Source organism: Eretmochelys imbricata, chromosome 22 (assembly GCF_965152235.1).
Source record: "Eretmochelys imbricata isolate rEreImb1 chromosome 22, rEreImb1.hap1, whole genome shotgun sequence".
NCBI classification, from domain to species: domain Eukaryota; kingdom Metazoa; phylum Chordata; order Testudines; family Cheloniidae; genus Eretmochelys; species Eretmochelys imbricata.
Window position 1 is genome coordinate 7,663,357 of NC_135593.1, and position 25,679 is coordinate 7,689,035.

At 39.7% G+C, this 25,679-nt stretch overlaps 1 protein-coding gene across 1 annotated transcript in view; it reads left to right on the forward strand.

Moving 5' to 3' along the window:
* Positions 1-3,739: 3,739 nt before the first annotated feature.
* The window catches only part of BARX2 (BARX homeobox 2), a 52,150-nt gene continuing 30,210 nt past the window's right edge, over positions 3,740-25,679 (forward strand). Inside the window, exon 1 of the mRNA XM_077839932.1 lies at positions 3,740-3,926. Within this exon, the coding sequence (XP_077696058.1) occupies positions 3,740-3,926 (187 nt within the window). The remainder of the gene's footprint in view (positions 3,927-25,679) is intronic.

A 25,679-nucleotide genomic window follows, 5' to 3' on the forward strand; every position in this document is an offset into this window, starting at 1 on the left:
CATTTCACCTTCCTTCTCCTCCCCCTCCAACCCCATTTCTTGGGAGTGAAGCAATAAGAGGAGAGAAGGAGTTACCAGACAGGCAGCCCTGTTTCAGGAGAGGCTTGGTGGCTCCAACAGCTGTGGGGGGTTTGAGTCTCTTTGGCAGATGTTTGCTTTTCCAGCCACTTCATTAATGTTGGAAACAAAACCCCTGATTATTCCTGACCAAAGCACTCCTTTTATGATTGACAGCCAGCGTGTGTTTCATTCCACATAACCCATCTTATTGCTCTAGCCTTTTTTCTTTTCTTTTTTTTAAAAAAATTCTCATTATTAACAAAGTTCGTTTGGACACTTCAGAGAACTGATCCCGTCTGCCAATTCAGCTCGCCCTGGGATCTAGCAGGGGAGTTTGCGGCTCCTGGAGTGGCTGATGAGAACCTGCTGAAGACGGAAGTGTCCGCGCCAGATCTACCAGGAACCAGACTTTCAGATGCAGGAGTGAAATAAACCGGACAATAAAGGACCCAAGTCCTTGAATCAGCTGGGTATAAAGAGGGACAGCTCCACTGAAATAGATTTCTGCTTTGCAGCTTGCCAATTTCATGAAAGGCTGTTTCACACTCAGCATCTGTCCTGCACCCTAAAATTAGCAGATGTCATAGATTGCTTTGCTGTGTCTTGTCAGCTTTAAGGGAAGCTGACATTTCACTCCAGCAATGCACTCTGAAATGCAAGGGGAAATTGCCCGTCTCCAGCTACCAGCAACAAACACAGAACGCACAGCAAACGCAAGGAAGTATCATGACCCCATTCCCTTTCCTATATTGTGGGGTTTTCCCGTTTCAGGAGGCAAACCCCCTGACTTCTTTAGGACTTTATTTACTTATGATCAGCAAACGTTCGCTATTTTATTATGACCCTGTGAGTCATCCTGAGCTATTTTATTTCCATGACTCGTGTTATCTGTTTGTTTTTCGATTTACAAACTGAGTATTGCTGTTATTACTATAAATTAATCTAATCTCTCGAGGTTTTGGGGGGTGGTTTAGCAATTTAAACAGTTCTTCTTCAATTTAAAAATAAAAACAATTTTTTGAACTCATCCCTTCCCCTTTTAGTGAAATTCCTGTTTACTGGAATCACCTTTAATTTCCCAGCAGCTAAATAAATAAAAATAAAAAAAATAAACTAAGTACGTTCCAAGCAAAGTAAATAAAATACTATTTATTTTAAACATTGATGCGTTCCTCATCACTTTTAAGGAACAAGAGTAATGGCAGGTTTCAGAGGAGCAGCCGTGTTAGTCTGCATTCGCAAAAAGCAAAGGCGGACTTGTGGCACCTTAGAGACTAACCAATTTATTTGAGCATAAGCTTTCGTGAGCTACAGCTCACTTCATCGGATGCATTCAGTGGAAAATACAGTGAGGAGATTTATATACACACCCATTTTTTCATGTTCTGTGTATATAAATCTCCTCACTGTATTTTCTACTGAATGCATCCGATGAAGTGAGCTGTTGCTCACGAAAGCTTATGCTCAAATAAATGGGTTAGTCTCTAAGGTGCCCCAAGTCCTCCTTTTCTTTAAGATGAATGGTGTTCTCTCTCCCCCGATTTATAAAAATTGCTGATTGGGGGTTTTTAAAACAGCCATCTTTCCATACGTTTAAAAAATTGCTCTATCTTTGAAGAAAACATCAAAATTAGGTCGCCTGTTTCCCTGAGCTTGCTCTTCCCATTTTTGACCGTGTTTAGAAAGGATATACATGTTGTTTTTATGGTTCTCAAAACAGACAGTAAAACCAAACTATTTGCAATGGAAAAAGAAATACTGATCAAACGGAAGACAGTCTGAATAGGATTCCCATATATGTTTTTAAACTGGAACCACAGCAGACAAAAAGTTACCAAAACAAACTCCATGCTAAAGACTCTGACCAGATTGTTTTTTCTCTTTCAAACACAGTACTTTCCAAACAAACACGAAATCGATAATTTCTCAACTTTCTAAAAATTAAAATAGATGGTTTGTTCCCTTAGAGGTCAACGTTACTTTGAAAATAAAAAAGGGAGCAATACGGTTTTGGGGAATATATTAATGTATTTATTACATCTAATAATAAATCTATACTGAGAGAAATTCAGTATATAGCTACTTTCTTAATTAATTTAACAATTGTTTGCATCGTAGAGTCGATTGACGCGATTTAGTTAATGAGGGATAGACCAGAATCAACCAACAATTGATGTCAAAAGTAATTCAAACAATTCTTGTGCTGAAAAATTCCTGTTCAAAACGAGGCGTGGGATCATTTCTCAAAGCAATACAAATCCCTGTCTCAAGAATGATTCTCCCTGCACGTCGGGAAGAATTGACACAGTGTGAACATAAACCAGAGAAATGAAAATCAGAGCTAAGTCACCAGGAAAGGTTTGGCTTCTGCAAAGCGCAGGAAAATTGCACGAAAGCCCAGAGGGATTTGAAATTAAACAACAAAGAAAAATTAATAATCTTTAGAATTAAACGAAATTGACACATGATTGCTTAAAAGGAGACGAGAAAATGAGCAGCACTTAAGAAGAACAATTATGGAACATTAAAAAATAATTTCTGCAAAACACTTGCAAGCAATGAAAGTGACGCTATTTGCCAAGACTCTCTTTCCATTTTAATCTGTGTGAGCTTTATACTCCGGAGCGAGGTGTTCAGTAGGGGGGAAACCTGCATTTCCGAAGATCACAAAGCTCTCCAATAAACAGCGGAGAGAAAATGGCCAGGCAGAAACTCATCTGAAAACAACCCACTAGCGACTAATGCTGCATTGGTGAAGAAAGTGTTTACAATACGGAACATCTCTAGTTTTCTCTGCGTAATATTCCAAGCCCTTGGCCGCAAAAACAGCAAATTCCTTGATGGTTTAGCCATTTTTAAAGCTCTATTAGCTTCAGACCACTTAACTACTTTCTATTTTTTCTCCCTTTACACGAACTGTCGGTAAAGAAATACTCATCTGTGGGTTGGCGTGTGCACAGATATAAACCCACAAGTACATCTCCCCCCGCCCCACCCCAACGAGTATTTCTTAGACAGTTCGTGCAAAGGCAGAGAAGTGGGTAGTTAATTGTTCTGAAGCGAAGGAAGCTTCACTCTCTCTCTCTGCAACACATTTCAGAGCGCTGGTGTGTATTTGCTCTCGGAATACAATTGTTCCAAAGTGCTTAATAACTTCCTGATGGACCACATTGCTACTTGAATTTTCAAGCCTCAAACTAAGTGGAGGGAGGAGTGGTGGTGCTGGGGGGAAGTCACCCTGGAACCTTTCCAGCATGAGAAGGCAAAGCCGAATTGAAAACACACCCCGGTCGCTTAAAATAGAGCGAGCGCGCCCGTGCGCCCGGGATCCTCCCAGCCGCGAGCTGGGGGAAGCATGGAGCGCAGGGGATGAGCGCAGGAGAAGCCGGAGGCTGCCCTGATTGACAGCTGAAGTGTCCTAAAAAGGGCTCGGCGAGATGCTTATCGGGAGGTTTATATAGCAGCCGAGCGAGCGCACGCTGGAGAGCGCTCCCTCGCCCCTGCAAAGCCAGGCCAGCCGCAGAGACCGCGCCTGGGGTGCGGGCCCCCCTTTGGCAGCCCTGCTCCGCTCCCCGGGACCCTCTCCGCTCCCCGGAGAGAGAGAGAGGTCCTCCCCCCGGCGTCCTAAAGCCTGGGCCGCTCTTCGGGGAAGGAGGCTGAACCCGCGGCGGCTTCCACCATGCACTGCCATGGCGAGCTGAGGCTCGCGTCCCCCGGGCAGCTCAAGGCAGCCAGGAGGCGCTACAAGACTTTCATGATCGATGAGATCCTATCCAAGGAGACCTGCGATTACTTTGAGAAACTTTCCCTTTACTCTGTCTGCCCTTCCCTCATCGTCAGACCCAAACCTCTGCACTCCTGTACTGGTAAGAGCTTGAATTTTCTCATCTCTTCCCCGCGCCCTTCCCCTTCTGCATCTACCTCCCAGGAAGGTGGATCTGGGGGGTGAGTGTGTGTGTCTGACCCTGGCACCAAGCTCCCTGGGATTTTGCAGCACCCAGCCACCACAAGGGAAGGGATTTTTGTCTCTGCAAGAACCCTGGGCACTAGGGTTTAGCCTGGGATTGGCACAAGCCAGTATGTGGTGGGGAGCTGAGAGGGCACAGAAAAGATTTGCAAGCAAAGCCCTTTTTGTGTGTGTGGGGTGGTGGGGCAATAAAGTAGCTCTGTTTCCCAGTGTGGACTCTGCATGCACAATGACATATTTGTAGCGGAGAAGCTAAGGGAAACCCTTTCCCCTAAACTATCTCCTCTCTGGCCAAAACGTTCACAAACTCCTCAGCCAGTCCATGCATCTTTCCTCTACTCTCTGTATTTTTCTGTGGTTTGCTCAATATCCAGTGACACCCTATTTACTTCCCTATTTACAACAGACCCAGCTTCAGCTCTCTCTGGAACATCCACAAATAAATGGAGGGGGGGGGGAATCCAGAACATATATACCCCCTACGAGATGGATTAAAGCCCTGATCAAGACTCATAAAGTCACTTATAAAATTGTCAGTGACATCAGTGGGAACACGAATAAATAATAATTATTAATAATAATAATTAATAGCCCTAGTAATAATAGTTCCACTGTTGTTCAATGGCTTGATCTTGCATTATTTGGATACCCAAATCTCCCATTAGCTTTGGAATAAGTTAGGACGTACCAAATGGGAAAATGGAAAACATTCTGTTCATGTTACAAACACAGGGCTGGATCCTATATACAGATTTGCACTAGTAGACCCCTGAACGGTTGTGGAGCCCACTCACTTCAACTGATGGATGCCTTCAGTGGAAGTGATTTACAGAATCAGAGCCATATGTGCTTTTGAAAACAAATTAGTCTGATACAGTTTGTTAGGCGTGCACCCAAAATAAATGCCACTCTTCTGATACATTATAGGCAGAAAAGTTTTCTCCTAGCTAAGACACTGTGAAGTTTGCAAGACTGCTAAGCAGTTAGATGGCTCAGCAGACTTTTATTCTCCCCAAAACTCTGTGTCCTCCCCACACGCTTTTAGTAGAGTCTCCAAAGTTATAAATGTTTCTAATGATAAAAATGATAATTTTTTTAAAAAAATCAAAGTTATTTCAAAAAATGTTTCTAAAGGACCAATTCCTGGTGATGCGGATGTGAAAAATACATGGAATGTTCTGAACCTGAAAATACAAGAAGTCTCTGCTGAAATCAGTGAGGAGTGCTGCTTACAGATTGATGCCCCACAGTTTGGCCCCTGATTCCTCTCTCAATTACCTGGGAGTAAATGAAGAGGAACCTCACTGGTGTGAATGAAATTATACTGGTGTAAAACTTGATTTAAGTGACATCAGTCTGACACACAGATTTTTAATTTTTTTTAAAAATCGGGACTTATTTCGTTCATGCAAGATCTACAGCTCCCCCTGCCTCGATACCCCAATTTGAAAATATTATTCATTAAATGTCAGGAAAGGTGCTGGAGACCAATACTGTAGAAAATGCCAATTATACCTGCTTTTGGAGGGAGGGTGATTATAGTGCAGTTCCTATTCATAATAAATTTCCTCATATTGATTCCTGCTTGGTTTTTAACCAACCGATGACATACTTCTGGTGGAAGGGATAGTTATTAATCAAGATCCCACTGGCAAGGGATTTTTTGCAGCTAATCCTCTGCTACAGTTTAGCTAGTGAAACTCCGTCAATAGCAAAAGTGGAATGAAAGTCCCCAATGGCTCCAATGCACAGCAGAGTGCAGGCTGCAAATCCTTACGGAGGGCCAATCCTGCCCATATTGGAGTCAATGGCAAAACACCCGTTAACTCCAGTCATGCAGGAATTGGACCAGACAAACCTTCCACTCGGAGTAAAGATTTTTCTATTTTCACTGTAGGAAAATTCTATTTTACATAGAGGGGAAGTACCATAAAAGACAGTAGGTTACCAAAAATGCTCCAAGACTTTCAGAGGGGCAAGAACCCAATAATTTACAGGGCTGTAAAAATAGCTCAGCATTATAAAACAATTCTTAGCTGCTTATCTGGGGTAAGCGCTTCTGATTTAGTTTTGATGGATGAATAAACGGTCTTTAGCTGTTACGTTATCATCAAGCCCGTGGGAAGGTTGAGTGTATTTTTATGGGTGATTCCATGCCAGCTATGGAAAACATTGGTTTTGCAAGGTTGAGATAATAATTCATAGTCAAATGAACTGACTTAGCAGCTGATCATGGATGATGCTATCATGACACACATGTTCTAATTATTTAAACCCTGTTACTTTCTGTGTTTAGTAGTTCATTGAATTTCCACTAGGGATTCTGTTAATAGCCCCAAATCCATCTGATTTATACCATGACTGGGTTGACTGAAGATTCTGGTTTCTACTGGAATATGCTTCATAAAGTTTCATTGGTTGAGAAGCACTGGGAGGGATTTGCTGGTGGGATTAAAACCATAAGAGAAGAGGCTACAATAGTCCACACTTTCAACCTGTAAGCCACCGGTTGTGTGCGTGTCCTCTCAGGTGTAATTCTTAACAATAGCTACAGTTAAAAATTTAGGTCATGTGCATCCTTTTATTATAAAAGAGAGGAAATTCTGTCATTGGCCAAGAAATGGAGTTAAACCCATAAATAAAATAAAGATGAAAGAAAAAAAAAACATAAAGCAAATCAAATAATCACCTACAGTCCACACCAAACATTTCAAAAGAAAAGGTCGCACTATGGCATTTGCCCTACTGCTTGGCTGTCTTTTTACATTTTGATGCATTTACTCTCTAAGCTGGCTAAGGGAGATAGGCCAAAAAATTTGTTTGAGGTCCCCTTTCAGGTTGATGATATAAAATGTCTTATGTCTAAGCAGCACAGGTATCCAACATTGCCCTTTTCTGATCGGAAGAGAGCTCTTAGAAGCACTGGAAACCAAAGGGAAAACATTTTTCTTTTGCCTACGGTCAAGAGTTAAATATTTAACATGTGCAGTAGAGTTAGCACAGAATGAGCTCACCCTGCAGAGTGTGCTAGAGAAGGAGAATGAAAGTTCTGAATCGTTTCAACGTATCCAAAAGGGGCAGACTGAAGTTCTGATTGAGGGGGATGTTCACATCTCTGAACCTAAGCCTGTTGAAGTCCATGGAAAGACTCCTGTTGGGTTTGGATCATGCCCAGCGTAAAATTGGGAGGGGCAGGGGGAATAACCTCACTATAAAAGAGACCCATTATGATGTCCATACATTTTCTGCAGAAATGTAAATGCCTGACATTTGTTGATAAAAAGCAATGAGAAGGCCCTACAAGTATATAACTTAGCACAAAACAGTTAGCCAGGTTCAACTATATGTGATGGTTAAGATCCACCATAATCAGATGCCAAAAATTATATATTCCTAATAAAGAGGAATATTTTTCAGATGGTTGTTAATAGCTCTCTGATGCTAGCTTCTTGGACTCTGATATCTCGGACTGTAAGAATATCCCTGTTCATTCATTTAAATGGCCTCTGCATATTATGTAGCAACTAACTAACTAACCTGACTTATTAATTGCTGTAGTTCTATTGTTTAAAGTTTTCTATTTTGGGGGTTTTGTTATTGTATGATTTGAAGGTCAGAGAAGCCTTCAGACATCACTTCCAACTGAGTAGGAATCCATTATCAAAATGCATAATATTTATCTTAAGTAAACAAAAATATGCTTGAATGAAACTGTATTAATCCTATCCTGTTTATTGGCTTTTTTTTTTTAATCTTGATTTCACTCATTAAACTTGACACCCGGTTAGCTCTTGGGGTGATGTATACTGTAAGTGTTTGGAAATCAAAGATGTATCAGTTTCTAGGGCCAACCTGTAACTTCATTGTGTTTTCCTGGAATTGGTCCCTTCAAAATAAGTTGGATCCTTTGAAAAATAAAAGCCAGGGCACTGGATACTTAAAAACAAAATGTTATCTCTGGAGTCCCTGATGTTAAATAGTAATAAAAACAAATAGTATTTGCTCTACGCAGCTTCTAAACTATTTACATTCACTGGGTTTGTTGAATATAAAAGAACCCCAAGAGCCTTGTGTCAGGGCTCCATTTCAGTTCATCAGAGCTGACATTGCAGGGCATTCATTGTGTTTGCCTACTCTATGTATTCCATCTCCCACAACATCTGTACTGTTGCTCAGCAGAACTTGAGAAAAATTTTCAAAATGCCCTGATGACTTAGAAGCTTGGTCTACACACAGTTTTTGTATCAGGATAACTATTTCAGTTAGGGGTACGCTTTTATTTTATTTTTTTAATTGAAGTAGTTACACTGATACAACCCCTAGCGTGGACGCAGTTATAGTGGTAACAAGGTGCCTTTCGCTGGTATAGTTTATTTGCCTGCCCATATGGGAATGCTATTCTAGTATAAGCACTTCTATAACTGCATCCACATTGATGGGAGTTGTACCATTTTAGCTATATCAGAATAGTAGAAGTGCTACAACTTTTGTGTATAGCGAAGGCCTTAAACTCCTAAATCTCCTTCGGCCCTTTTGAAAATGTTAATCCTCTCCTAGTTATCCTCCTTGATAGATACCAATGGAACAGCATGCTTCCAAAGGTGACTTTCCTAGCTTTATTCTGCTCCCACTGAAATGATACTTTCCGCTGATTTCAGTAGAAACATGACTCAGTTATATATATATATATACATATATATATATTTTTTTTTACCTGAGATTTGAGAAATATGACTCTCTAATGTAAAACCTATTGGAAACTTGAATAGTTGTTTGACATCTTTCCCTAAGGGAGATAGGGAGAGGCCCAGGTTAAAGCTTTTTGGGCTACTGTTTTCTTTTCTCTCTCTTTTTGGTATGTGGATTAAACTACAGGGCATCTGTAAATGTTGGATCCTATGGGAAGTTGTGGGCTTACGCAGCAAATATTTGATATTCCTGAACTTCTGTCAGGCTTGTCAACTTTTAGGAAACCACACGGTGAACGTAGATTTCTTATGTCTTAACACAGCTCAGTTTTAAGACCAATGACTGCAGAGCAATATGAAATCCCATGTGGTCTGGGTTGAAAAAGCCTAAGAAATGGACAAGCTAACTCCACTTTGAATTTGATCTGGGACACAATTGAAAATCAGGGTGGAAACCAATTGTGTTGGGTTAATGTTTAGCCAGACCTTTTCCTTTTAATTGAAGGGATACTGTTACGGAGCTCCTGGGGGAGAGCAGGGAACTGTGGGAAAGGAAAGGGGAATGGATACAGCATGTGTATCAAAGTGTGGAGAAAAATGAGATCCCCTTCCATCCATAGCCTATGATCTGAAACATAACAGCTGTATTAATCCAGTTAAATAATACAAATGTAAAGTTGTGGGTAATACCTTCTACCAGACTAATTTACACCTGAGTACACCAAAGCTCCTGTCAGTCATGCATCTTCAACTGGGATTGAATTGCCATCACAGGAGTATAACACAACTTTATCTGTCCGGAACTAAAAACCAGAGAGAGAGGCCAAAATCATCAATTTTTTTAATATAGCCCCAAAACAGCAGCAGGTGCAGACTTCATCAGATTCTATCGAGTTCAACATCTATAAAAGGTTCTGCGAACAGGAACTGATACTGCTGTCACTTTCTTCTTGTACAGTGATGCAAACAAGAAAACAAGTCTCTCTTTTTAAAAACCATTTTATCTGTCAGTTTCAGTTACAACGGCAAATAAAATCCTATTGATTGATGTCAAACAGTAAAGACAAAATTCAAAAGAAAACAGTAACCCTGGAAAAAATATGAATAATTATTTCTCAAGTATAAGTCTCCAGATCACTCTGGATCTTTTATTAAGATAATCCTAAAAATAGTTCCTAAATATTCCTAATATTAGTAAGGCACTTGAAGAAATACTTTACAATGTAGGGAGACTGTATGATACATCCATGTTAATATACAGTGAGATATATCAGCATATCCAAACATTGTAATTTTTCTTGAGAAAATCATAAAGGCTAGACTTTGCCATAAGACTCTCCTCCGAACCATCCACGCACACATTGTTCTGCCTTTCAGTCATAACCTAACAAAAACTTGAGCTTTGTCAGAATCTCAAAAGACAAACATCTTCCTGTCTAGCATAAATCAAAGTTTGGCAGGAAAAAGTACTGATGCAATTATTATACCAAAGAAAAGCCAGATCCTCAGCTAGTGTAAATCGGCATAACTCTGTCGACTTCAGTGGAGTTGTGTCAACCTATAATGACTGAGGATCAGTCCCTAACTGATCTAATAATAATAATTTTAAAGATCTTGGTGTGCTTCAGGTGCCTAGACTTTGTCCTATGTGTTCTGTATATCTGCAGCAGAAAAAATAATTTATAAGGTGGCAAATGCCAAAATATGACACATGAAAGAAAATAAAGAGTTGGCTAATGATAACAATAATTAAATATTTAAAGAAGGGCCTGAGCCAATGTCTCAGACCTGAATACACTCAGTCTTTGATGGTGTCTGAGATTCAAAGCTGAATCGGGGGTCTGCATATTGCAAATGACCCTTCTCTTTCTACTGAAACCGAACAGAAAATCCCAGATCTGAACAACTCCAAATTTTGGGGTTTCTAACATTTGAATCCAAACCTGAATTTTGTAGCTTTAGCCCATTGCTAATAATAATGAATAAAGTAACTAACAAAAGGGAAAACTGCCTGGCATAAAACAGTGGCAAACACATCAAGGGAAGAGGAAATAGGACCACAACACGGGAAGCAATCAAAGTTCAGTCCAGTTGCGGTTAAGTATGATTCAGCATTACAAAGGAGCCCTATACTATATCACTTTTGTATCACTGTGTGAAAAATAAGCACAGACATAAGTAAGCCAAGATTTTCACTTGGACAACACGTTTGCTTAAAAACTTGACTGAGTACTACCTGAGCCCACCCAAGGGTATTTTCAGTGCATTACCTTAGAATCATGTGCCAGTAGGGTGACCAGATGTCCTGATATTAGGGGCTTTGTCTTATTATGCAACTATAACCCCCTGTCCTCCCGAAAAACTGTCCCTCATTTTTCACATTTGCTATCTGGTCACCCTATGTACCAGGGATTTTTAAATAGAACACCCATTGGAATCAATGGAGCACTCTGTTGGAAAACTGATGGTGTGATACGGCACATAGTATTTTATTAATTATTAGTGGTGGTGTTTTGTGGGCATCCGTAAAAAGCAGGCACCACAGAATGAACATCTCAAAAGTTTTGAATTCAGGAAGGACGCGGCCATCGGCCGTGGTGGGGGTTAATTTAGGGGGCTTGGACGATAGAGAAGGGTTCCGGAATCTGTGATGACCTTCAGATACTTTTGTGTCTTTTGTCCTCATTGAAAAATGTATAAGTGAGCTATGGTTATATGCTATTGGAGGCAATATACAGTAGAAATATGATGTGTGGAATGGGCCCTTGACAATTAGCAGCTGGACACTGCAAAAAGATTACTAGATGTATTCATTGTACATGTTTATTAACCAGTGCTGATGTGTGTTGAGAGGGGGGCCAAACTCTGCTCATGGTTACTATTGTGCAGCCTCCTTGATTTCTGTACATTTGGATACAAGCATTCGGTTCTACTCAGAGGGGCTGCATGGGTGTAAGTGACAGCAGAATCTGGCCCACAAAGGGACTGGACCCTGATTTCCTTGCACAGCCCCAATCGTTCCCTGATTTCCATGAGAGTCTGGGGTGTACTCTGGGTCGGACCATGGGTCTTCAGAGTGTATAAAAAACAACCTTCCCATCAAAGGGAAAACATGAAGAGTCCCTCCAGCTGGGTTGTGGAGGCTGGTAGCATATACAAGTGTAGGGAGGTACCGGTTTCACTAAGGGCTGTCGATCCTTACCTGCTTTAAGTGAATTAGCTAGAAACAGGACATAGGGCCTGATTCTGCTAACATGTACACCAGAGGAAAGCAGGTCTAAATTGATGGAATACACTACAATACAGTGGTATAAGGGAGAGCAGGAGTAGGTCTCATGGAAATGACCTCAACTGATATCCACCCATACCGTTCAACATAGATACAGATGACTGTCCCTCGTTTGCTTTGCTTTTAGTTTCCAGGCCTGATAGGAATGTTTTCATGGAACTGTGTGCTTCATCGTTCACACATGTTGTCTGAGTGTGAAGAACGTGTTTCAGAGCAGGCTTAAGTATAGCACATTATCCTGAGGTCTTGTAAGTGTTTGCATCCAGGAAAACACCAGAGGTGGATTCCTGTTGTGTATTTCTGCCTCCGGATGGCTTTTATTCTGAGTGTGCTTCAGTTCCTAGCAACTGAGCAGGGTCTTGCTGGGAAGCTTCTTGTGGGTCAATGTGAAATTGACTAAAAAGTTTCATTTTAGTGGCATCTTTGAAAAATTCTAGTATTACGATCTGGGCTCACAAAGTAAATATTTAATATTTTTCTTCTTCCCCTCATTTTACCGTCCATTTTCATTTATTAACTGAATCCTTTCCACTATCCCTAATGGACAGAATGCAGCTCTAAGGAACTCTGGGTAATCAATAACATGCTATGGTGAGGAGGCCATTTAAGTACTTAGGTGGAACCTGAGTTTAATATAGACCAGGGGTCACACAAAGGGTTTGATTTTGCTCTCAGCTTCCCTTGTGTAAATCAGGAGCAACTCCAATAAAGTCAGTGAAGTTATACCAGCGTAAAGTGTAAGCTGTAGCAGCAGGAGGGCCAAGCTGTTTATTTTTGAAGAAATATACTTGCTTCCTTGTGACGATTCCCCTCTACCTCGAACATGAGATGACAATTCAGAATCTTGCTAAGTTATCTACCCCAAATTATTTTCTTTTAGAGCATAACAACATTTATTCTATATGTACCTCTGCATAGCTGTGCGGTGTATGTATATATATTGCAGTAAGGGAATTTGCTCTCAGTGAAGTCAATGACCGGTTTTCTGGGATACCAGGATCGTGTCCATTATTAGAGATGGCTGGGAAATGATTTGTTTTTTCTCCTCTGGAAAAATGTTGATTGAAAAAAATGTTTCTGTCAGCTTTTCTTTGAAATGTTATGGGTCTAAAAACCACAATCCGCAAACTAACAAAAAGGCTTATTTTCGGGTTTCAAGGTTTTTTTTTATGAAAGCCCATTTTGCGGGGACAAAAACGGACATTTTCAGCAAAACTTTTGTTTCATTGAAAAAGAGACATTTTTTTCACGGAAAAAGTTTTGATGGAAAAATTTCAAATGTTTTTGTCTCTGAGGCTTGGAAAACACCCTAACAATTGCGCTGTGTGTGTGTGTGTGTATTCTAGTTTGCAGAACTTTACCGCATTCGTATTTTTGACTCATGTAATCAGTTGACTGATTTTAATGGGACTGCTCATCCAAGTAAAAACTTGAACTATCAGCTCCTACATTTTCTGGGTATGTCATGTAGTGTTCTTACACTATTTATAGATTTCTTTCAAAATAAGAGAGAGCTTTCAATATAAACCTAGTCCAAGTACAGTACTTCACTCACACTGCTGTTTTGGAGGAGAAGCCCTGCATTTTAGGGATCCATATATTAATAGAACATTTATACTCCAGATTACGCATGGCAAAAACAATATGTTACTCAGGGCCATATCCTCAAATGAGGCAAATCCCTTGATTTCAGTGGATTCATCCAAAAAATCCTGATCAGCTTTAATCCTCATTATTAAAGCAGAAGAGGGAACAGGATTCTATCTCTTTAGGCATACAGGAGCCTATTCCCTGTATACTACACATATATAATAAAACCTCTTTTAAGTAAACACACAAGGATGGGTGGCTTGAGAGAGGTGTTCTGCAAGGCAAAGAAATGTTTGTGGTTACTTAGGAGATCTTTTAAGATTAATAAGGTTGATCCCTAGATATGATTCATTGTACTAATGTACTTATATGGAAGAGCTTAAAATGTAGCCACAAAGCTATATTGAAATATATAAAAGCAAGCAATAAAAGATGTGAAAAATCTCACTGAAACCTAGAATAATAATGAATAATCTCCTGTTTTATTGCCGAGCGTTTCCATGAATATTTTACAAACACACCTGTCTTTATCCTTCCATCTGTTTTTGTTCAAAACTCCCATTAGACCTCAACAGTTGCAATGCTTTTTATTTTCTGAGGGCTGAATGCTGGAATACTTGATATTTGAAATAGTCTATAAAGCAGGAGGGTGATAGAAGGAACTGTAGATAATTGCAGACTGATGTCCTTTTTACTTGCTTTTCACGAGAAGATTTGTTTTAGATCACTTGATAACAGTGAAGCTTGAAGTGTTGGTGTAGCTGTGTTGGTCCCAGGATATTAGAGAGAGAGAAGGTGGGTGAGGTATATCTATTATTGGACCAACTTCTGTTGGTGAGAGACACAAGTTTTGGAGTTTACACGGATCTGAAGAAGAGCTCTGTGCAAGATCTAAAGCTTGCCTGACTTCCCAAAATGAAGTAAAAGATATTGTCTCGCCCACCTGCTCTCTCTAATAGCAAATTTGGCCATTGAGTAGTAGGGGACTGTGTCAGAATTGGAATAGTTGGTTTTGCTTCATTGCAATACATTCTAGAACAATAATTAATGATGGAACAGAGTTTGGGATATGGGTGAAGAACAATTGATGGATTGTTTTATTAAGAATGACTCCATTCCACTCCTACTGAAGTCAATAAAATATGAGTTGGATCAGTGCCTCAATGAGTCAATTTGAATCATGCTTTCATTGTAAAGACTTAAGTCACATTATAAGGTAGTTTAGCACCTATATTTAAGTCATGTTACAACAAAAGTTTTTATGAAGGCTCAGACTGATAGATTTATTTTTTTAAATTTTAATGGACCCATTTTGTTGTTTGATTTAGACATCTCTCACAGTGCTTGGAAGCAAATGTTGCAGCACTTGGCTGTTGTTAAACAATGTTATAACAAGTAACGTTATAACTATGTTTCTATCTATCAAAGCCTATATTGTTGAAAATCACACCAGAACAAGCAAGTGAAGTTGACTAGAGAATAACTTAGAAAGGGCCCAACCCTGCACACCTACTTGCATGTGACTTTACTCATGTAAGGCCATTGTGTTAAAGGGACTACTCATGTGAGTAAAGTTATGCTTAAGCATTTGCAAATCAGGTTCCAGCATGATAAGGATTATAGTTTGTTTCCGTTGTCTGAGCTGAGTGAAGCACAAAGTACAAAAGGTACACAACATACATGATAAAAAATGAGGTAAGCTTGTAAATTCTTTCAGGTTTAATAATATAGGTTTAATTGGTTCTACCTTGGGATGGGGGAATAGACTAGATGACCTCTCAAGTTGCCTTCAAACCCTACATTTCTAGGATTCTTGTAAGGAGTTATCAGCAACAAAGGTCAGGGTATTTGCTTTGTAAATTATTACTTTTAACCCTGACTTTCTCTATTTCATGTTGTGGGCCTTTAAGTAGGAGAGAGAGTTCCTGGTTTTTTTAAAATCCAAAATATTGATCCTTTTTATATTCAGTGCTTCCCAAAATTTCTCCGAATGTAATTATTTTCTGCAGAATTCAAAGGTATGTTCCCAAATGTGTCTATTTATAGCACTTGAATGCTGACAAGTCTAGTGTCCCCATGCTTGTGTTTGTTCTGAGGGACAGGCTGTGCTCATGGGGTTGTGTTCCTAGTGCTGTCTCCGTCGATCAGTCAAAAACTTTGGACATTGTGGATTGTGACTGTATAAGTGGGAATGAGTAGGGCTCATTCTTATCTATCTGATTGCACTATATTTGTCCTTCCATAGACAGGAGGCCTTTTACTCTATGCCAAACATTGAAAGGAATTCTGCAGGGTTTGGTGTTGGGGCCTGTTTTATTGTCACACTTTGTAAACAGCTGTGTCAAAATGAAAGATGAAGGGCCCGATTCCCATTTTCACTAAGGTCGCTTTACATTGCTCCGGCTGTGTAAAAGGGTCTTAAAGTGGATGGAAATTCCAGAGCAGTGCAAAGGAGCATTAGTGTAAATGAGACTGTGGTCCAGAATGTTTCTAATGGCTGTAAGAAAAGGAGTACTAGTGGCACCTTAGAGACTAAGTTGCCACAAGTACTCCTTTTCTTTTTGTGAATACAGACTAACACGGCTGCTCCTCTGAAACCTGTCTAACGGCTGTGTTCACCTTCTACTACTGCCCCGTAGGAGCAGGTGCAAATGACAAGCAGCAGTTAGATTTTGATTATATTTTGCAAACATTCCCAGATATTTCCCTTCCCTTTCATAAAAAGGAAAAAGCCCAATGGCTAGCGGGACTAATTACGGCCTGACTTTCAGAAATACTGAGCCACCCACATTCCTAGCAAATCGGGAGCTCAGGACCTCTGAAGATCAGGCTATCTAACTCTGTAGTCATTGTGGCCTTCCGCTCATTTTAAAATACAACTAAGGATGTGAGTGAAAAATACTGACTAAATGGATTGAGGTTCTTTTAGGACCATCTCAGGTCTTTTATTTTCTTTTTAAATGAGACTTTCCACTGAAATAAATGGGAAGCTGCTTAGAAATTGAGAGCCCAGTTAGCACAATAGCCTTTAAGTTCTGCAACATTGTTTAGCCAGGTAAATTGGCTGTATTATGGGTTTGGCGATTTAGGAAACTGCTTCCTATGAGACATCACATATCATCTTCTTTTGCTCTATCAAATAGTTGAATTGTGATTTCATCTTTCCTTTTACATCTGCATTCTGTTTTCAGTGCAGTTCCATAAGGGACAAGCCCACTTAAGTGGTCTCACAAGTGTTTTACAAAACACTCATTGCAATTTTATAAATACACGCGTAACAGTGCAAAAAAGACACACCCCTGTCTCCCTTTGTCAAGAAAAATGGAATTCCACACCACCCAGAGAGTTAATGCAGTGATAAGTGCTTTCCATGTTACACATTCCAACTTAAAAAATATTTGCATTTTAATTCTCTATATGTACTCTAAGTCACTACACCAAAAGCAGTCCAAAAGCAGTCCATATTGTATGGCTTTGTACCACATGTAAGAAGACTTGGGTTCTATTCCTGTAATAGATCTCTCTGTGTTCTTTTGCTCTCTGTGTCTCAATTTCCCCTGTGTATGTGGACATGATTATACTTACCCTTGGTTTGTAAACTGCTTTGAGATCTGCTGATTAAAAGTAATATATAAAACTGAATGTTATTACGTATTCATACATACTGAACTTGTAGACATGACTGGTGTTAACTCACTGGTGATGTTAACCTTGATGCCAGGTTAAAAAAATAGATAAATATAATGTTTTATCTATTCATTCATATTCTCTCTCTCTCTCTCTCACACACACACACGTAATGGAACCTGCTTATGATGAATTCACATACAGAAAAACTCCATTGACCATGGCGAACAATGAAAGCCCCAGAATGTTTCCATGCATTGCAATGTACCAGTTGTAATTTGAATTACACAAAACATCTGCTTAGAGGGAAGTTGTTCTATGAAAAAAATGACATTGCTATAAGAGGCTTCACTTGTGTAGTTTTTATAGATGAAAAAAGCTGCAGTTGAATAGCTTCTCTTGGCACTGAATTATTCTCTTTATTTTATTACTTAGTTTAAAAAAAAAAAAAAAACAGAAGAAGTCTAGAGTTAATTTTTGGCTTCTGGTGTGTAGGACAGTTTAAGGTGCAATGTGTTGTTAAATATATTTTTCTCAAAATGTTGGCTTTTTCACCTGTGCTCAGGGAAGGATAGTCCAGAGCTTAGGGTATTTGCTTAGGATATGAGCAATCCAGGTTCAATTCTCTGCTCTGCCATGGTATTCCTATGTGACCTGGGGCATGTCACTCAGCCTCTGGGTCTCAGTTCCTTATCTGTGGATGCTTCCCTACCTCAGGGGGTGTTGTCAGGATAAATACGTTAAAAAATGTGAAGTGCTTTGAGATATACTGATGAAAAGTGCTATAAGAAATAGGCATTATTATTTAGCTATTCTTAACCCATCACAGATCATTCACCTCCAACAACTGGTTCTAAAACTGGAAACACTTGTCCATCTTATGATCAACTGAGGCCATGTCTACATTAGGGGACTATACCAGCATAGCTACAGTACCTACATGGAGGGAAGGTTTTTTCCCCCCATCAGTGTAGTAACACCATCTTCCCGTGTGATGGTAGGTAGGTCGAAGGAAGCCTTCTTCCATTGACCTAGCTGCATCTACACTGGGGGCCAGGCCAGCATAGCTACATTGCTCAGGGTGCCCTGAGTGAGGCAGTTATATAGATGTAAATCTTAAGTGTAGACCAGGCCTTAATATATGTGTCTGGAGAGCTACTACTCCAGTTAGAGCTGGAGCATTTTGTGCTTTGAGACTTGACTCAAAAGTGCACAGTGATCGCTCTGTCTCCTCCTTCATTTACTTAATCTATTTTTGCTCTACCCAAGCATTCTCCATCCAAGCTTCTGGCATCTTACAACAACAAGTCAATCAAAATAAAGACTTAGTTAGCACAGATGTTTGAAGGGTCAATTCAACTCATTGGATGCTGTAGACTGTACACCCAAATTCTTCTTGACTCAACTCTCCCCCCCATTACTCACTGAAGTCAATGGGAGTTTGGGGCGGGGGGTAAGGAGAGAAGGAATTGTGTCAGTATAGGTATACAGAAAGATCCTGCTAAGCTGGCAGCTTGGAATATGCCACTCTTGTGAATGGAGATCAGTGAACTTCACAGAGTTTTGAGAACTATATAAGAGAGGGCTGAAGGTTTGGAGCTCTGAACTCTTTCCTCAATTCTGCCACTGACTCACTGTGTAATCTTCAGCAAATTACTTCCTTCACCATGCCTCAGTTTCCCCATCAGTAAAATGAGACCAGCACTTACCCACCTTTATAAAGGATTTTGAAGTGAAGTGCCAGAGCAGTGGTTCTCAAACTTGTTCCGCTGCTCGTGCAGGGAAAGCCCCTGGCAGGCTGGGCCGGTTTGTTTACCTGCCGCGTCCGCAGGTTCGGCCGATCGCGGCTCCCAGTGCCCGCGGTTCGCTGCTCCAGGCCAATGGGAGCTGCGGGAAGTGGCGGCCAGTATGTCCCTCGGCCCGCGCTGCTTCCCGCAGCCCCCATTGGCCTGGAGCTGCGAACCGCAGCCACGGGGAGCCGCAATCAGCCGAACCTGCGGACGCAGCTGGTAAACAAACTGGCCTGGCCCGCCAGGGGCTTTCCCTGCACGAGCAGTGGAAGAAGTCTGGGAAACACTGTGCTAGAGAAATACAAAGTATTATTACTATCTGGGTTTGCAACATTAGTTCAAGTTAATGTCACCATTTTCTTCAGAAAGGTGATTCAACTAAACTAACTAATTTAATAGCCAGAGAGGCACCTGTGCCATGTAGAAAGGATAGACCAGCCCTCTCCGAAAGTTATGCTGATACATGCAGGAGCGCACAGACAGTATGTACACTGTATTTATTCTTTCACTGAGTTTCTCATTCCTCTCCTCTGGTCCTTTTATCCTGTTAACCTTTCATTTGCTTTTCACTCTGTCTACTCTCTGCTACCTATTACAAGATATCTTTTTGCTGCATTCTCTCTCTCTGATCCTTTTTTTTCAGTCTCCTAAGTGGAACGTTAACCCGATGACATTCGAGTTCAAGTCAAACTTTTGAACCTGTGATGTAGAGTGGATCTGGAATTAGGCAAAACCAGTGAGCCCATCCCTCATTGTAAAAGGGTTAATCCTCTTAAATTATTGAGAGAGAAGGGCAGGGAATTATGAAAGGCGCCCCTGTTTTATAAGTGTTTATATTACCAGTGATTGGATACCAGTAATAAGTAGGTTGCTCCTGTGATTAATGACTGCTTTGCAACATGTTGATGATGGGTGATATGGTTTATTGTTGTAGAAGCCATTTAAGGGTGCAGGCTTCTTATCATGGCAGTGCTAGAAATTAGATGTTAATATCACATAGAGTTATTTGTTTCCTGTGTAAATAATTTAATTAAAGATAATCTTCTAAAGAGGAGGACATAATTGATCATGTGCACTGTTTTCCTTCCTTACATTGTCTAAGACCTCCAATAATTTATTTTTTAACGTAGGCTTGTTTTTACATTAGAAATTCACCTTGTGTCTACCCCAGAAATCTATATGGACCACTGGAGAACTAGTAAGATTATGACATCATGAATGAATTTGATTTAGAAGAGAAATCATTCGTGGTCAGGCTCTTTAAAGCTTTTTGCTTGTTTTATTTTTTTGCTAAGACCATGTTAGGGAAGAACTGGAACCAAAATCACTAATATGTGATTTGTAACATTAGTAATTTCAGGGCAAGACTCTTATTTTGGATTAGGAGTGTTTTATTTTGATTTATTTTAAATTGATCTTTTGCTGACTTGAGTTAAATTGAAATAGGACCCTCTTAATCTGAAATAAGTGTATTCCCACATACATTTGCACCGAAATAACTGAGAGGGTGAATCATAACTGATTTACTTAGTTCAGTTCCGACTTGGGTGTAGACAAGCTCTGGGAGGAAAGACTGCTTTTTAAGAGTTTTACATCCTCATCCCTTCAATGAATGACTGTGAGAGTCCCCAGAACACGTTTGAACCTTTGGGTAAAATCCTGACCTCATTGCAATCAATGGCAAACCTCCCAGGATTTCACCCTATCTATATTCAATGTTGCACAAACTTAACGAAAGATATATTTCTAAATTAGGGCTGTCAATTAATTGCAGTTAACTCACGCGATTAACTAAAAAAATTAATTGTGATTAAAAAAATTAATCATGATTAATCGTAGTTTTAATTGCACTGTTAAGCATTAGAATACCAATTGAAATTTATTAAATAATTTTGGATTGTTTCTACATTTTCAAATATATTGAGTTCAATTACAACACAGAATATGTGTACAGTGCTCAGTTTATATTATTATTTTTGATTACAAATATTTGCACTCTAAAAATTATAAACAAACAATAGTATTTTTTCGATTCACTTTATACAGGTAATGTAGTGCAATCTCTTTATCATGAAAGTGCAACTTACAAATGTAGATTTTTGTTGTTGTTACATAACTGCACTCAAAAACAAAACAATGTAAAAATTTAGAGCCTACAAGTCAACACAGTCTTGTTCAGCCAATCACGAAGACAAACAAGTTTGATTACATTTACGGGATATAATGCTGCCCACTTCTTATTTACAATGTCACCTGGAAGTGAGAACCGGTATTCGCATGGCACTGTTGTAGCTGGCATTGCAAGGTATTTAAGTGCCAGATTTGCTAAACATTCGTATGCCCCTTCATGCTTCAGCCACCATTCCAAAGGACATGCTTCCATGCTGATGACGCTCGTTAAAAAAATCATGTGTTAATTAAATTTGTGATTGAACTCCTTGGGTGAGAATTGTATGTCCCCTGCTCTGTTTTACCCGCATTCTGTCATATATTTCATGTTATAGAAGTCTCGGACGATGAACCCGTACGTGTTGTTTGTTTTAAGAACACTTTTTTACTGCAGCTTTGACAAAGTGCAAGGAACCAATGTGAAATTTCTAAAGATAGCTACAGCACTCGACCCAAGGTTTAAGTATCTGAAGTGCCTTCCAAAATCTGAGAGGGACTAAGTGTGGAGCATGCTTTCAGAAGTCTTAAAAGAGCAACACTCTGATGTGGAAACTACAGAACCCAAACCACCAAAAAAGAAAACCAATCTTCTGCTGGTGGCATCTGACTAAGATAATGAAAATGAACATGTGTCGGTCCACACTGCTTTGGATTGTTATCGAGCAGAACCTGTCATCAGCATGGATGCATGTCCTCTGGAATGGTGGTTGAAGCATAAAGGAACATATGAATCTTTAGCACATCTGGCACGTAAATATCTTGTGACGCGGGCTACAACAGTGCCATGTGAACATCTGTTCTCACTTTCAGGTGACATTGTGAACAAGAATTGGGCAGCATTATCTCCAGCAAATGTAAACAAACTTATTTGTCTGTCTGAGCGATTGGCTGAACAAGAAATAGGATTGAGTGAACTTGTAGGCTCTAAAGTTTTACAAATTTTATTTTTGAATGCAGGTTTTTTTTAAATAATGCTACATTTGTAAATTCAAGTTTCATGATAAAGAGATAGCACTACAGTACTTGTATTAGATTAATTGAAAAATACTATTGCTTTTGTTTTTTCCAGTGCAAATATTTGTAATAAAAATAAATATAAACTGAGCACTGTACACTTTGTATTCTGTGTTATGATTTAAATAAATATATTTGAAAATGTAGAAAACATCCAAAAATATTTAAATGTATTCTATTGTTGTTTAACAGTGCAATTAATTGGGTGATTAATTGTGATTAATTTTTTTAATTGTGCGATTAATCACAATTAGCTTTTTCAATTGCTTGACAGCCCTATTTTAAACTGATTTAGTTATACCAATGGAAGAACCCTGTGTGGACACTCTTAAATCAAATGATGCAAAATGCATTTGGAAACTCTTAAATCAGTTTGAGCCTCCACGCGAGCGCTTTGAACAGTTTTAACTAAACTGATTTAAAAACTGGTTTTTAGCTAAGCTGGTGCATCAAACCATTAGCTTCCCGAAGTCCTCTAGGAAAGATATGACGGGAGGACTACACATATTGTGGCTGATATTTCTCAAGGGAATTGAAATGTAAGAGCCCCCAAACCAACAGCAACAAATCCACATTTCAGACCAACTTTGTGCATCACAAAGAACCCATGAAAAGGTCACAATTTACTAGCTTGATATTTCTTCCATGTGCAGGTTGACTTCCAGGGCCTAATTCTCCTTTCATTTGTACCAGTATAAATACGAAGCAGCCCCATTAATGGAGTTACAATGGTGCAAAACTGGTGTAAATGAGAGGGTAATCAGCTCCTCGATAGGGAGAACCTGCCTCTCAATGGAGCCTGATCTGAAACCCATTGAAATCAACAGAAATAATCCCATTGACTTTTGTGGTGTCTGGATCAGGCTCTGAATGAAATGCCTGGTTATCACAGACATGCAAAAGGCAAGCCAAGAAATCCTGGAACTTCCACATCATTTGCTGTCAAACGGAGAGGATGTATCTAGTGGGGTTCCACAGGGATGTATTCTGCATTATGTACTATTACATATTTTCATTAATGACTTGGATAATGGAGTGGAGGTTATGCTTATAAAATCTATGATGACACTAAGCTGGGAGGGGTTGCAAGCACTTTGCAGGACAGGATTAGAATTCTAAAGGACCTTGACAAATTGGAGAATTGGTCTGAAATCAACAAGATGAAATTCAATAAAGACAAGTGCAAAGTATTTCACTTAGGAAAAAAAATCAAATGAACAACTACAAAGTGGGGAATAACTGCCTAGGTGGCAGTACAGCTGGAAAGGATTCCCATCCTGGGAGTTGTAGCAGATCACAGATTGAATGAGCCAACGCTGCGGTGCAGTTGCAAAAATGGCTAATATCATTCTGGGGCATATTAGAAGGAATGCCAAATGTAAGACACGGGTGGTAATTGTCCGGCTCTATTTGGCACTGGTGGGGCCTCAGCTGGAGTACTGAGTCCAATTCTGGGTGCCACACTTTGGAAAAAATTGAAGAGTCCAAAGGAGAGCAATAAAAATGATAAAAGGTTTAGAAAACCTAATCTGTGAGGAAAGGTTAAAAAACTGGGTATGTTTAGTCTTGAGAAAAGAAGACTGAGGGGGGAACCTGATAAGTCTTCAACTATGTTGAGGGCTCTTATGAAGAGGATGGTGATCAGTTATTCCCTGTGTCCACTGAAATTAGAAGAGGAAATAAGGGGCTTAATCTGCAGCAAGGGAGATTTAAATTAGATATTAGGAAAAACTTTCTAACTAGAAGGGTAGTTAAGCTCTACAATAGACTCCCAAGGGAGGTTGTGGAATCCCCATCACTACAGGTTTTTAAGAACAGGTTAAACTATCATCTGTCAAGGATGGTCTATAGATATACTTGGTCTTGCAGCAGTGCAGGGGATAGACTAGATGACTTCTCGAGGTCCCTTCCAACCCTACATTTCTATGCTTCTCTGATTATTGTCTAATAACATATCAGCTGTTCTCAAGACATAACAATAAACTCCGAGGAGTTGTCTGACCTGGTCAGTGATTGAAATTACAAGTGGGTCATATCACCTGTTAAGCTGAATCTTTGAAAGTGTAGTAAGGGCTCCGGCAATGCAAAGGAACTCCCAATTTTCAGAGTGCAGCAGGAAACTGCCAGAACACTAGATCTTTCAGAGTTCCATCCGGACCTGAGAAATCTGTTTGAGAAGTGTCAAAATATTTGCTTTGGATTTATGCCTTTAAAAAATGATCATGCCATAGAATATGGGAGAGGTGGTTGATGCTTGGCTAAGTATGCTGCTTTCTTTCTCAATTTGAAAATTATAGATATGCACAAAGTGTTACTTTGGTTTGAAAATTTCGCACAGCATAAGTGCCTATTATTGGAGGTGGAATACAGAGATTGCTTGATTATTAGCATATATATTAATGGGACACTAAGGAATTTCATAATCATATGACACACGAGAATTCTCAGTGTGATGTTCGTGCAATTTACGTATGCGGAAATGGGCGTAGCAAACTGTGGGATAAGAATATCTTCCCTTAGTGCCTTCCATTTGAGGATCTCACAGGATTTTTACAAGCACCCTGGTGTAGTAGGTACCATCCTTATTTTACACATGGAGAATGTAGAGGCACAGGGAGGTTTAGAGACTTGGTTGAGGTCACACAGGGAAACCTGTGGCAGAGCCAGGAATACCACCAGGTCTTTCTCTTTCCAAACTTGTACCTGAACTACCAGACCACCCTAATCTATCATGGGGCTTCTCAGAACCAGATTAAACTATATAGCTACAGTAATACGCTGTTTTCTATTTCTTTTTTTGCTTATACACTTTGTCATTAATATTTAGTTCTCTATAGAGCCATAGGTTTACCTACTGCTTCACAGAACAGCACAATTGTCTAGTGAGCCATTCCCTGTCATCCCGTCCCAGCTTCTGGCAAGTATACATAAGTTTTTCAGGATCAGGGCCTATGTGTGTCATGTGCCCTTTACTGGCCGGTCTACATAGAGGATAATAGCCTGCTACTGCTACAAAAATGTTACCTCCTTTCACTGAAATGGTACAGGCCTGTGTTTTGGTGCTAAAATTTTCATCAGTGCTAGAAGCCATGTTACAACAGTAGATTTTGATGAATTTGATATTAATAAATTTTAGCCATCTGAAAAATGAGATTTTTTATATGACTTAAGTCTATTTTGTTGGTGTATGATCAAAATGAGCATGTACATGTGTGTACTACTGCTCTTATCGGATGAAATGAAAATAGCTCATCCATATGTCATAGGTCTTATACTGCTGACAGCTAGGGGAGAGTTTCTTTTCATTCAAATAGCTGAGGCCTGTGGGTTTGAAGCTTCCTGGGTAGTCATGGGCTTGTTACAGTAGAATCTACAGTAGAATCTACAGCTTGAATCTATTTGTTCTGAACACATCACATAACATTTAAAGGAAACACAAAACTGACAACATCATCATCAACAACAAATGTCAGGACTGGATGAAA